Source organism: Varanus komodoensis, unplaced genomic scaffold (assembly GCF_004798865.1).
Source record: "Varanus komodoensis strain SLA01 unplaced genomic scaffold, ASM479886v1 scaffold11, whole genome shotgun sequence".
NCBI lineage: Eukaryota > Metazoa > Chordata > Lepidosauria > Squamata > Varanidae > Varanus > Varanus komodoensis.
In genome coordinates, this window is record NW_025335317.1 from 2,414,219 (window position 1) to 2,426,333 (window position 12,115).

Sequence of the window (12,115 nt, forward strand, 5' to 3'; positions counted from 1 at the left end):
GATAAATCACATAGGCAGCAATATATTATCCTATCATAACTGTAGTGAATTCACTTTTTAAATCTCTTTTAAGTCATTAGCAGCCTTGCCAGTGTAGAGAAATGTGTGCCATGCAATTCTTGGCTGCAATTTCCGCTCCTATAAACATCCTACCTGGCGGGCATAGGATTGTGACTGATGGCAGAAAAATAGAGAGGTGTGTGTGTGCTCACACACAAATGCACTTTGCAATCATTGCTCCACAAGTATTTTTTCCAGGCCTTGTGATGTCGAATCGGATCCAGTCAGGCCTGCTCTGGATTGGGCATTGGGCACTGGTGCATGCCCCAAATGAGTTTCCTTTGCTGCCTGCACACACGTGGGAAGAGAAAATGCGCTTGGCAATAGGCTCTCACAGCATTCTTGTCCAGCAGCCTGTGAACTTTGGAGCTCTTCTCTATGAGAAACAGTTAAAACACTTGTCTGGGGGAGACGAAGGAAGATGTTCCAGAAGTTTGTACAATTATGGGGAAGGGAAAAGTGAGCAGGGCTTCCCTTTCGTAAGATTCAAGAGTCACCCAGTGAAATGGAAAGGTAGCACGTTTGGGACAACCGCTGTCCCCCCTCCTTCCCACACACACATGCCCACACCTGGCAGAATTAACTCAAGGAATTTCGTGCCAGGAGAAGTAACGCCATTGGCTAATTTATACAGCTTTTACCTGGGAGGAATGCAGGTGAGGAGGGGCAGATTGATGAAGAGCCAGACAGGCAACAGATGTTAAACAAGATGGCTGCATTTATTTGTTAAAATATGTATACCTCATCTCCAAACCAGCAGATACTTCTATGGCACTCCTGTGGGGAATTTGGAGGTTTCCTCGCATCGTCTCTTAGGAGAATGGGCATTGCAATGGTCAAGTAGCTCCGTGTAGAATTACATGCGTTGGGGCCAAAACATTAAAAATAAAAGCCCCATATAAACATTGACATTGAGATCTACGCTATGGTGATTGACCAGGAGCACAATACTGGTGTCGTGGAGAAGAGACCAATGGAAATGGCAGCCCAGAATGCCAGTGCTGTTAAAAATCAAAACAGGGAAAGGGATGAAGGAACGAAGGGGCAGACGGCAAATCTCGCATGGGGGGTCCTTAGGAAAGGGTGGGGTGGGGGGAACCCGGCGAAAGCATCGGGGCTTGACCTCCCCCGCATGCCGTGGGCGTTCCTGGTGAACAGGAACCTCATCCAAAGGGATGTTGTAGCCCTGGGGAGCAGGGAAAAGGGGCGGCTCAAGTGGCAAGGGAGCTGAAAGCATCTTCCCTGTGAGGAAATACTGTGGCACTGGGAATATGTTGGGTGAGGAAGAGGGCAGATGAGGGCAGATAGTATCCCATTGCGTAAAATGACACATGGGAAGAGAAAAAGGGTACAGTTTTCGGATAAGGACAGAACGTGGGACCTGTGGATGAATCAGAACGGTGGCGATCCAGAGCCCACGGCCTCCCTAGGAAATTGGTTCCGTTGCCGAACCGCTCTAACAGCTGGTACTGCTTTCTCCTGGTGTCCATCCGGAGTCTGGCTTCCTAGAACGAGAACCCCTTATTCCATGTCCTGCCCTCTCAGGGTGATCAAGAAGACTGGCAGTGCACTAATTGTTGGGAGGCGTAAAGATTAGGGATGGGAACGGCATTCCGGGGCAAACATTTTGCATGCTGCTTGTACAACCTTCCCCAAAATTTTGGAAACTGCTTCATCGCTTTGGGCCGTGTGGTCTCGATAGTCGGCTTGTACAACTGTTCATTGTCTACCCGAGTGAATTCCACTCTGACTATGAGGCAGAACCTGCAGAGGCTTCTTGTCTCTCTTGCAATTTACACATTAACTAGGCGAAAATGATGTTTTTCATCACATCCTTGTGACATTTTCCCCTGGAAAGCCCTAGCGGATTAATTGGTAGCAGCTATTTAATCTGTGTCCCAGCCCTCTAAAAGTTATGGCACCCACAATGGCAAGCCGCATAGAGAAGGTATGTTCCAAAACACCCTGTTTAAATCAGATTCTGGAATGCCAGCCGAACCACCGAAAGACGGGAAAGCCGGCCAGCAGTGTTTGCATTAGGACTGCAAACCCAAATGCGCTCACCATCCAGGCTCACTTTTTACAAAAGAGGAATAGTCCCATGTAGGTTTTTCTTCTAAAAGTTGGCATGATCTTTGCGTCCTTCTCACATTCCAATAATTTATAATCTCTTCTGTAGATGGCAGAAGCTGTAACCCATGCTAATTTCTGATGAGTTGCTGTATACTGATCATTGCTTCTTTACAGTCATGTAACTTCGGAGCTTATCAAATATCTTATGAGACCCCCCTCCCATTCTTTCCTTTGTAGAAAATGAAGTACGGAGTTTCCCAGTCTTGATTAGTGACCAGAGCGAGATTGTTGACACCAACGGAGCCGGAGATGCGTTTGTGGGAGGTATGTGCTGCTTGTGTTATTGCACGACTCCAAACTGCTTCATGGGAAGCCTTTTCCCCTCCAATGCAAAATGTCACATTGTTCTTTTCAGGCTTGCATTTGCATCCTAAGATTGTGTTTTAATGGACTGTTAATTCTCTCAGGAAAAAATGTGTTTTGTGCCTTTAAAGATAATATGCTATTATGCAACATCCGCATTGTTTTCACAAGATTAATTGTATCTGTCAGAACATTGCATAAACAAGCTGCATCAAATACGTTGCACGGCGCACTCCGAATCCCTCCTGGCTTAAGCATGGCAGTGTGTTGCTCGTCTTTTACACAGCTTGCAGTGCGTGTTCAAGAGTATGTAAATGATGGACCGCGTGCACGATCGGAACTGTATTTTGTTTCTGAACGCAGCTGTTCCCTGGACTGTGGATGTGCAAATGCAAAAAGTCTACAAGGAGTTAAGTGGTTTGAAGGCCGGAGTAGCAGAAGTCGTGCCTGCTACTTCTGCATCTCTTTGCGATCATGCGTATTTGTGTCAAGAGCAGAGGACGGAGCACTTGGCCAGTGCAGCACCTGTCCCCCGCCCCAGAGGTGTCTCATGAGTTACTCCGTCTCTTAGTTGGATCTCACTGGGCTCCTGTCATTCAGTCAGTACTTGGAAAGTGCTCGGAAACAGCAGCTGTTCGCAGGGCTATGGCCAGGCTCTCAACTGGGACCAGTTGCGAGGAGCGTGTACCTATTTTTACAGTCTCACTTGCTACCAGTCTGTCTCTGGGCACAGTTCGAACCCATGAAGTCCTAGATGGCCTGGGATTCGCTTGTCTTCTCCCCTACAAGCGTCTCTGGGTCCTGAGGTCTTCTGGAGAGATCCCTCCATCGAGACGGCGGCCTTCAGAGGCGGTTTTGTGGCAGGCAAGTGGGCCTCCTCAGCGGCCCATCCGGAGGTGCCGGACCCCTCGCAGAGGGCGATTAGATTTGCTCCCTCGCTGCTGCTTGTATTTATTTTATTTTTTGAGGGGAGGGGGTGGGGAGGCAAAGGTCTTTGGAATTGCGGGTGCTGCTTTTGTCCTGTTATTGCTGTTTTTAATTGTGTTTTCTGCATCCTGTTGTGATCCAGCTTTATTTATGATAGTAAGACAGTAATGCTAGTGAATCAAAAGCAGAAGAGGAGGAAGCCCAAATCTGAGATTGATCCATTGCATAAAGGAATCCACAGCCTTGATGCAATCGAGCTGAGCGCATAAAGAACAGAATTGCATTACTTAAACTCAATTGACCATGAGCTGTGGAACTGAAACCAGAGACATGGCTGGGGAAGGATGCAAAACGGCCGTTCCTGTAGCAAAAAGGGAAATACTAGACTGAAGAGACACAGTTACTAAGGACAGGCAAGCAGCGAAAGCAGGAGGTGACAGAAAGAGGGTCAGACTTCTGAACGCAGCTTTTTAGTAACTATCATGTAGAGAGAAAAAGTACAGTTACAAGGACCAGTGCAAGGTAATAGAAGAAGACAAGAATGGAGGAAAAACAAGATACCTCTTCCAGAAGAAGATAAGAAATCAAAGGGAAATTCAAACCTAGATTACAAATGTAGAAAGCCAAACAACGAACACACTATCTGAGCAGGAAAAAATAAAGAAAGCTGAAAGGGTATACAGAGGAACTGTGCACAAGAGTGGAAGACTTCTTCAAACAGAATCCTGTGAGAAAGAGCCTGCAGTCCTAGAAGACAAAGTGAAAGGCGATTTGAATGCACTTGGAAGGAACAAAGCACCTGGAATTGATAAGGAACTGATGAAACTATTCCAAGCTGCAAAAACTGAGCTGGCCCTAATCCTAACGAGAATATGCCAACAGATATGGAAAACAGATTGGAAATACTGGCCTACGGATTGGAAATGTTTGATGTACATTCCAATCCCCAAGAAGGGAAATGCAAAAGGTGAAGCAACTGTCGGACTGTTGGGCTAATTTCCCCCGCAAGCAAAGTGATGCTCAAGGTTTTGCAATGAAGAATACATGGAACAAGAAACGCCTGACATTTAGTCTGGATTCTGAAAAGGAGGAGGCACTGGAGAGTGTATTGCAGCTATGTGTTCGCTACTAGAGCTCACTGAAGAATTTCAGAAGATCAGTCTCTGCTGTACAGCAAAGCCTTTGACTGTGCGGATCATGAGAAGTTACGGATGGCCCTGAAAGACATGGGGTGCCCAGCACTGGATTGCCCTGGTGTAGCCTGTGCAACGGACAAGGAGCTACTGAACTGGGGTCAGAGGAAGGAGTGAAAATTGGTGGAAGGCACATCCGTAATATAAGATATACAGATGACACCATATTACCAGCAAAAAGCAGCCATGAATTGAGATGACTCCTAATTAAAGTGAACGAAGGAAGTGCAAAAGCAGGACTGCAGCTGAACAATGAGAAAACGAACATCACACCCATAGAACGTTTGCGGAACTTTACTGAAATTGAGAAAGATTTTGTGTACCTCAGCTCAGTCCTCAATTCAAAGGGAGTCCACAACCAAGAAATACGAAGAGGACTGAGACTTGGAAAGGTAGCAATAAAGGAACTGGAAAAGTTCATCAAGTGTAAGGATGTTTTACTGGAGACAAGGCCAAGATCATCCATGCTCCTGTATTCCTGATTGCTGTGGATGGGTGTGAAATCTGGACAGTTAAGAAAGCTGATGGAAAGAAATTTGATGCATTCAAAACATGGTGCTGGAGGAGAGCTTGGCGAATATCCTGGACAAACAAGAGGGCCCTAGATTCAGTCAGGCCAGAGCTATCCCTAGAAGCCAAAACGGCAAAGCTGAGGCTGTCACACTGCTAGAGGCACCAAATCCAGGATGATTGGGCTGCAGATCGGAGAACGTGACTCTCCCAGCACCCTTTGACATTCCTGGCCTCTTTTCATACTCCAAGTGCACACACTGTGTAAAATACAACTTTCGGAAGCTGGGATAAAAATGTACTCTTGGCAAATCTGCAAGAGTCTCTGACCCAGTTCACATGTCATGACTACCTATTAGCTAAATAAATTCTCTGTGCACAAAACTTAATAGCTCTCCAAGTGGATAGTCCTCCAAAGATTAGAAAATCTACTTTTAAAGAGACCAAACCAAGACTTCTTAGCATATACAGATACCACATAAAGATCAAGACTTTGCCTAAAATATTTCTTCCTAGCTCTTCCTTTACTTTCCAGTGATGTGTATTTTTTTTCTTCATTTACAGTATTTTTATCCCACTTTTTAGACAGTGGTTGTTGCCCAGATGAGCTCACATGAACAAAGAGACCCCCACCCTCAGGCTTGGAGTCTAAAATGAGAAGACGCACAAGGGAAGAGAAGTACGGGGGAAAGAGAGCAGGGAACTTCAAGACCAGGGCAGGGTAGTGTAGTGAAGGGTCAGCGGGCAGTGAAATATGCTTCCAGCCATGATCTCCCTTGGCTGGAGTTCCTTTCTGAAAATGAGCTCTTGTTCTCTTTTGGCTCATTCCTTTCTCCTTCTCTGGTCCTGGGCAGCAGGCAGGTGGAGAATCCAAGTGTTTTCGGAGGGGAGGGGGGGGGGGAGGGAGAAGAGCTGGCTTTGATTCTGCGGACGCTCATCTGTGCTGGAACCCCATTGTGTATGATGTTGGATTTCTGCGCAAACACATTTCCACACACTGATCCCCAAACGTGGTCAGTGTGGGTGGCCTCACTCACATGGAGGTGCACGGTAGAGCAGGTGGAGCACTGGAAGTGTTTGAGATGAGTAACAGATCCACCATGAGTCTCGCTTCAGGCATACCCTTGAAGGTAAGATGTTCAGAGTCCTTGGAATAAGCTCCCAACATGCAGAGGAGACAGGTGCATGGTAAGAGCAAGTCTCTTTCTGCGGACCATGGCCTCGAATCTCCCTGTCCCCATCTTCTGTTTTGCTCCGTGTCTTTGGACTGTCCCCAAGCTTCATTGCTTTTCTTCGTACACCTATTGGCCTGCCTCTCCGTACCTTCAACACAGTCGTCTCCTGCCTGGACGACTGTATCTCCTCCCCAGCCTTCCATTCTACGACCCACCCACCGGTTCCTCCCAGAAGGCGCAGCGCATGGTAAAGCCATTCATCTCCTCCATTGTTCAGATTGCAGGACACGTCTCTTAAATCCACATGTGAGCTCCCAGGTCACTTCTTGGTCAAGCATAAATGTCTTGTTTTTATCAGCATATCTCTTCATGGTACCTCTCTGTCCTTCTTTCTCATCTCGCTCCAGGACCTTGAAATGTTTAGACATTTCTTGCTCACTTAGCTGATGCTGTAGTTTCTCCACCTCTCATCCTTCAAGTCCCTGGTCTTCATTCCTAGCCCCAAACCAGGTGTAACTGAACATAAGGCACAGCATTGTCCTGTTCTCCTCACTTCTGCTGCTTTTTGCCAAATTTGAATTTGAATTTAACTGTGGGTTTGATTAGGAAATGCATATTTACTATTTAGGGTGTGACTTGTTGGATAAAAAGCATTTCCACGAGGTGGCTTTTGCATTCACTCTTGGAGAGAGAAAAAATGATATTGAGTAAATCTATTGACACTCTCCGACTGTTGCTCCTGCTTTCTGGTCTCCTGCAGAGCATTTTTATAACAGCCCTTTATTGACGGGCCTCGTTTCCCAGCTCTCTTGGTTTAACTGAGCGGAGTCTGTCTGCTAGCACAGCTCAAGTAGCTGTTACTGAACAAGCAAGACACCCTAATAGGGCTGGAATTGTGTTTGCTCAAACACAGCATTGATTTTGCTTGGGAGGGGGAAGCTAGTCCTCAGCGTGAAGCCAGCGTGGATGGGCTACGTGGCACTTTCCCATCGCATCGTCGTCTGCCGTCGGGGTGGAAAGCGGAAACACCATGCATTGGAACGGCTGGAACTCTAGACCTTCGGCGCAGGGAACTACCTGGGCCAGGGCCAGGTGTGAGGAATTTAGTTGGATTTCACGTAAACGTCCCCGGGTCGCCTGGCAAAAAAAGCCTTCCTAATGTGCTTTCACGCCTGTTTGAGATACGGAGGTTGCTAATGGTCCAGCCTCCATTTCCAGTGAGCAGAACTTTGGGTCTGCGGGCCAGAGATGGGTTTCCCCTCTTTGTAATTTGCCATCGCCAGGGAAGTGTCAACTCAACCCAAGAAAGCACTTTGAATATGGCCCTTGGAATAAATAGTGCAAGCGGAGTAAATTTAATGCACATGAACTTCCCAATTAATTCCTCTTCCAAGGTTAAATGAGCACCAAAGCTCAGGAGCTGTTTGTTATTTTATTGCTAAGAAATGGACTTGCAGAAGGACAGGAGGGATGCAGTAAGCGCAAAAGAGAACAACAGATTAGGAAGGAAGCTGAAATGAGTTACGATCGGATCTCGAGGATGCCTTGTAACTTCTCTCCAGCATCCAGGTGCCGCACTTAGCCAAAATTGGTGGTCCAGCTGCTTTACAAGATGCAAGGAATACTGCACTGACTTCCACCTCCATGCTTTCCATCCTCCAAGGCTGGATGGTTAATGGGCATCCCCATAGCTGAACCCTGCACTGACATTAAGGTTCTGCTTTTACCCAGATGGGTCAGAGGGTGTAGCCAGAGTTGATGTAAGGCTATGCAAAAGTTCCAAGTGTGTTTAAAAATGCATTTTGAGATTTAACCAGAAAAACACTAAATATCCTTTCAGCTTGTTAAATAAGTGCAAACATACCACACAGGAAGTTTCAAAATATGGATGGTTTATACAGAAGAGTAAATGCAAAAAAAAAAAAAAAAAGCCATACAGAAATAAATGAGAAACATGCAGTGATTACAGTGAAAATACATTTGTGCTCATGAGCCATACCGGGTATCTGCAGAGATTTCACCATGCGAGTTATTACAATCTAACTCTTGCTGAGGCCCATTAGAAAAGAGGATAACCCTGTTAGAGCATATTCCTCTCCCGTTGTCAGCTAGGAATTTGGTTCTGGACTTGTGAAAGATACCGGGTAGGCAGGAACCTGCAAAACCAGCCTTTTTCCACAGTGTTAGGAAGTTGGCGTTGCTCTAGCCCAGGGATCGGCCACCTTTAACACTCAAAGAGCCATTTGGACCCATTTCCCACAGAAAAGAAAACACCGGAGCCGCAAAACCCTTTTGACATCTGAAATGAAGATAACACTGCATATATAGGTGTGTTTGGTGACTGATTAGCAGATAAACAGTCAAGTGGTATGAATTGTGGCAGGCCCCAAGCGTAGCTTTTAACATTCAGATGAAGGAGATTACACTGGGACAAAGAGAATCCTTTCAGTAGCACTTGTTGCTTGTTTCTCGTAACATGAGAGCCTTCAGGAAGCTTGTTTAGCAGAGGAAAGCAGTGATTTACTTAACTAGCTGATTTACTTAACTAGCTAGCGCTGCCTTCCTGAGTGGAGCTTCCTTCGAGCTGATCAGCGGCTGTGCCGGCGCATGTTTTGAGCGACGGAGCCGCAGCAGAGGGGTTCGAGAGCCACGTGCGGCTCTGGAGCCACAGGTTGCCGACCCCTGGTCTAGGCATTATCATGCCACACCGGCACAATCCAGACTCACAGAGCTACTGGCTGGGAGCACTAACAGACATTGTGGGTTCTCTTACTGTTCTGACCCTTTGGTCCACCATGGGACCACAGCTTTGCCAGCAAGACTGTCTGCATCGTGAGACCCCAGGCAGGAAAAGCTTTTGCTGTCATGGAAAAAGTGACAGGTCTGTTTTGTTTTGTCCTGTCCCATCCCATGGCTTCTTTCTAAGCCCTCTGTTTAAGCCCCTTCGAGCCCCCAAAGGGGTCTGAGTTATATGTTGACCAAAACGAGTGCCCGCAAGCATTTTACAACACCCAGAGAGCCCTGTGCAATCATTATAAATGCAGTCGTACATAAATGCAATCGTGAAGCACGGGCAAATGCAACCTATCCACGCGTTAAGCTCCAAGGTCCCCCACAGCCGTGCGTATTTCAGCAGTTGGAGGGGAAGCCCAAGCCGTGTTCTGCCTTTTATGGAGGAATTCATAAGCCAAGTGGGGAGGGTTAAGAAGGGTCCCAGTGGCCCCAGGAAACATTTTCCTAAGGTGGTCTCTCACGACTCTTTGCAAATCTTGTGATGCACAATGTGCAAAGTGGCAAATCACTGGAAATGCTGCAGCACTCGAGCTTTTGGCTTAAAACGTGCCCCTTACTTCACAGGAGCGCAGAGCAGGTGGCGTTAAGCTCTGATGATCAAAAATTAGGTGCTAATAAGAAAATAGTTTCCATTTAAAGCGAGGAGCCGTTCCTTGATGCGATCAAGTTGTTGGCTGCCGCAGCTGCCATCTGCTGAACAATTAAGCCAGGCCGCTGCCTCGCGTGGGTGCCGGTCGGTTTGCTGATTGCCGCGGCAAATCGTGCCGGTGTCAGCTCCACGAACTAACCAGGTTGCGATTAACCGCCCTTGTGGGCAGCCATGCCAGCAACTCTGAAAGATGCCTAGAAATCACAACACTGTTCAACAAAGAGCTGGAGGGATGATGGAAGATCGCAGCAGCCCCCCCCCCCCAAATACCACGTGGCCGGCGGGGTGGGCAGCTGTCTCCTCCAGATGCGATCCAGCATGCCAGTGAGCGCATTAAGAGGTGATGGCAGCAACTCCCTTTTTAGAATATTGTCCTCCTCTCTTCTGGAGACAGCTTTGATTGTTCTGACATCTTTCATGTACACAAACTAGAGCTCATTTCATGGCCCAGTAGGAAAGGCTCTTGCCATTTAGAAATGCATTTGAGAAAGCAGAGCCAAGACTGCAGAAATCAGTTGCAGAGTTTGCAATTTGGGGAAAGGGTTATTTATCACCGATGGACAAGAGCAACAGCTTTTCTTATCCCTGAAACCCTCTTTTCCTTGGCTCGAGGCCTTTTGTATTTAAAAAATATGTTACTGTTTCTATTTTAGCCTAAAAGTAAACGTCTTTTGACAGCAATGGCAAAACAGCTTTCAGCTCAACAGTCCTGCCAACAGTCCAAGTTTTTTATTTTATCTTAAACTGTTAAGTTTCATAATTTGAAACATCTGAACTTCCCTGATTAATCAAAAAACAGGAAAATGTTGTTTATAATTTTGTGTTGCATTTAAAAATACATATACTCCTCACTGGAAAAATCTAACGGCAAGAGAGAGCATATACAATGCCTTCATAATGCGTAACTCTTTGCCTGCTCAACAAGTCTGTGAAATAGGAGTTGCCCCAGGATTGCCGGCCGAGTTCATGGCTGTGCCGGGACTGAATGCTGTGGCTCTTCAGAGTCGGCTGCTCTTCTCTGAAGAGTTGCTGGATTGCTTGCAATCAGCATCATCGCTGCAGCACACCTGAAAATTCAGAGCCCTCAAGTACAGTCAGTTGCAGCCTGATAGGTCTGTGTCGTCATCTCCACCTTGCAGGTAGAGAAGACGGAGGGGGCTGCACCTCTCGCGTGCGTAGCACAGAGAAGGTCTAACGCGTGGGCGCCGTGGGAGGGCCACTGAGCCAGCTCTGTGACGGCAGTGCGCTCCTTCTTGAAATGCCTCGGCCTGCTGATACAGCAAACGCTGGGGCAGCACAGTCAGTGGCGAGGGTCGCATTCCTTCGTTGGTTTCTGCGTGGCTTGCTTTGCCCAGTTTGTAGCAGTGCGCATGTGCAACACACGCTGACCGATTTCTAGAGAATGTTGGAAATGATGGAGGCCCCCAAAATACAAACCAGTATTCTGTAGGACTACACCGGCTGAAAAACGGTGGCTGACGAGAGGCGGAATATGCCCCTCGGGATGCTTCTTCGCCATCAAGGTGATTTACCTGCAAGCCTCAGTACCTCCCCTTGGCTGTTGTCATGTTCCACAAGGTGAGCAGCCTCCTTCTTCAAGCCCATGGCCAGCCAGGGGACAGGCGCCGCCCCTGGGTCGGCCCCAGAGCCACGTACCTTGGCTGAGCCACGCGTTAGAGGAAGGAGCGCGTGCTGCAGTCAGGCAGTCCCAGGAGCCAGCGCCAGGGGCTCAGAGGATGTGCTCGCAGCCGTTCCTCGCCTGCCACCCAGCAGGGTCCCCCCCCTTCTTCTTGCCTTGCGTGCTCAGGGTGGCCCAAAGAACGTGACTTTGAGAGGCTTTCAAAAAGGCGTAAACCTGGAACACCTCCTGGCACATGAGAGGCCCCAGCCGCAACCGTGACGGGCAACTCCCAGTGGTTCAGGATTGGGCGTTGGGCCACTGCTGTGCCCATGTAGATGGCTGCTGGCTTGGAGCCAACCCAAGAGGCCACGCCAAGAGTTCTGGAGCAGCTGCAGGTCTTTCTGGACACACTACCTACCATGCAGGCCCTCATGGGAAATGTACCATGACTTCCTCTGAGGTGTCTGGGAGTTTGCCGCTTGGTGTAGCAGGAAGACTTGTCCCTTACCAGTGCGTCATTCTGCTCTTCTGTGCCCCGACAGCATCGCGGCTCCAAAGCTTCCCCCAGGAAAGGCAGTGCCGTGCGGCCAGCCTTGGCTTGCTTCTCATGGTCAGTGCTTTAAACAAGTGCGTTATTTCTCTATATAACGAGCGAGAGTTGTGGGGTGTTTTCATTCTATAAGGTCTTTCCCATCTCTCGTGATTTCTGTATAGTCTCTTGAGCTCTGGCCAGAATATAAAGCTCGTCTTG

The 12,115-nt window shown here is 47.8% G+C and overlaps 1 protein-coding gene across 3 annotated transcripts in view; it reads left to right on the top strand.

The window, feature by feature from the left end:
* Positions 1-12,115, top strand: part of ADK (adenosine kinase) — a 161,902-nt gene that overhangs the window by 144,570 nt on the left and 5,217 nt on the right. For all 3 annotated transcript variants that reach the window (XM_044420250.1, XM_044420252.1, XM_044420251.1), the window contains exon 10: positions 2,371-2,457. In XM_044420250.1, coding sequence (XP_044276185.1) covers positions 2,371-2,457 — 87 coding nt within the window. The remainder of the gene's footprint in view (positions 1-2,370; positions 2,458-12,115) is intronic.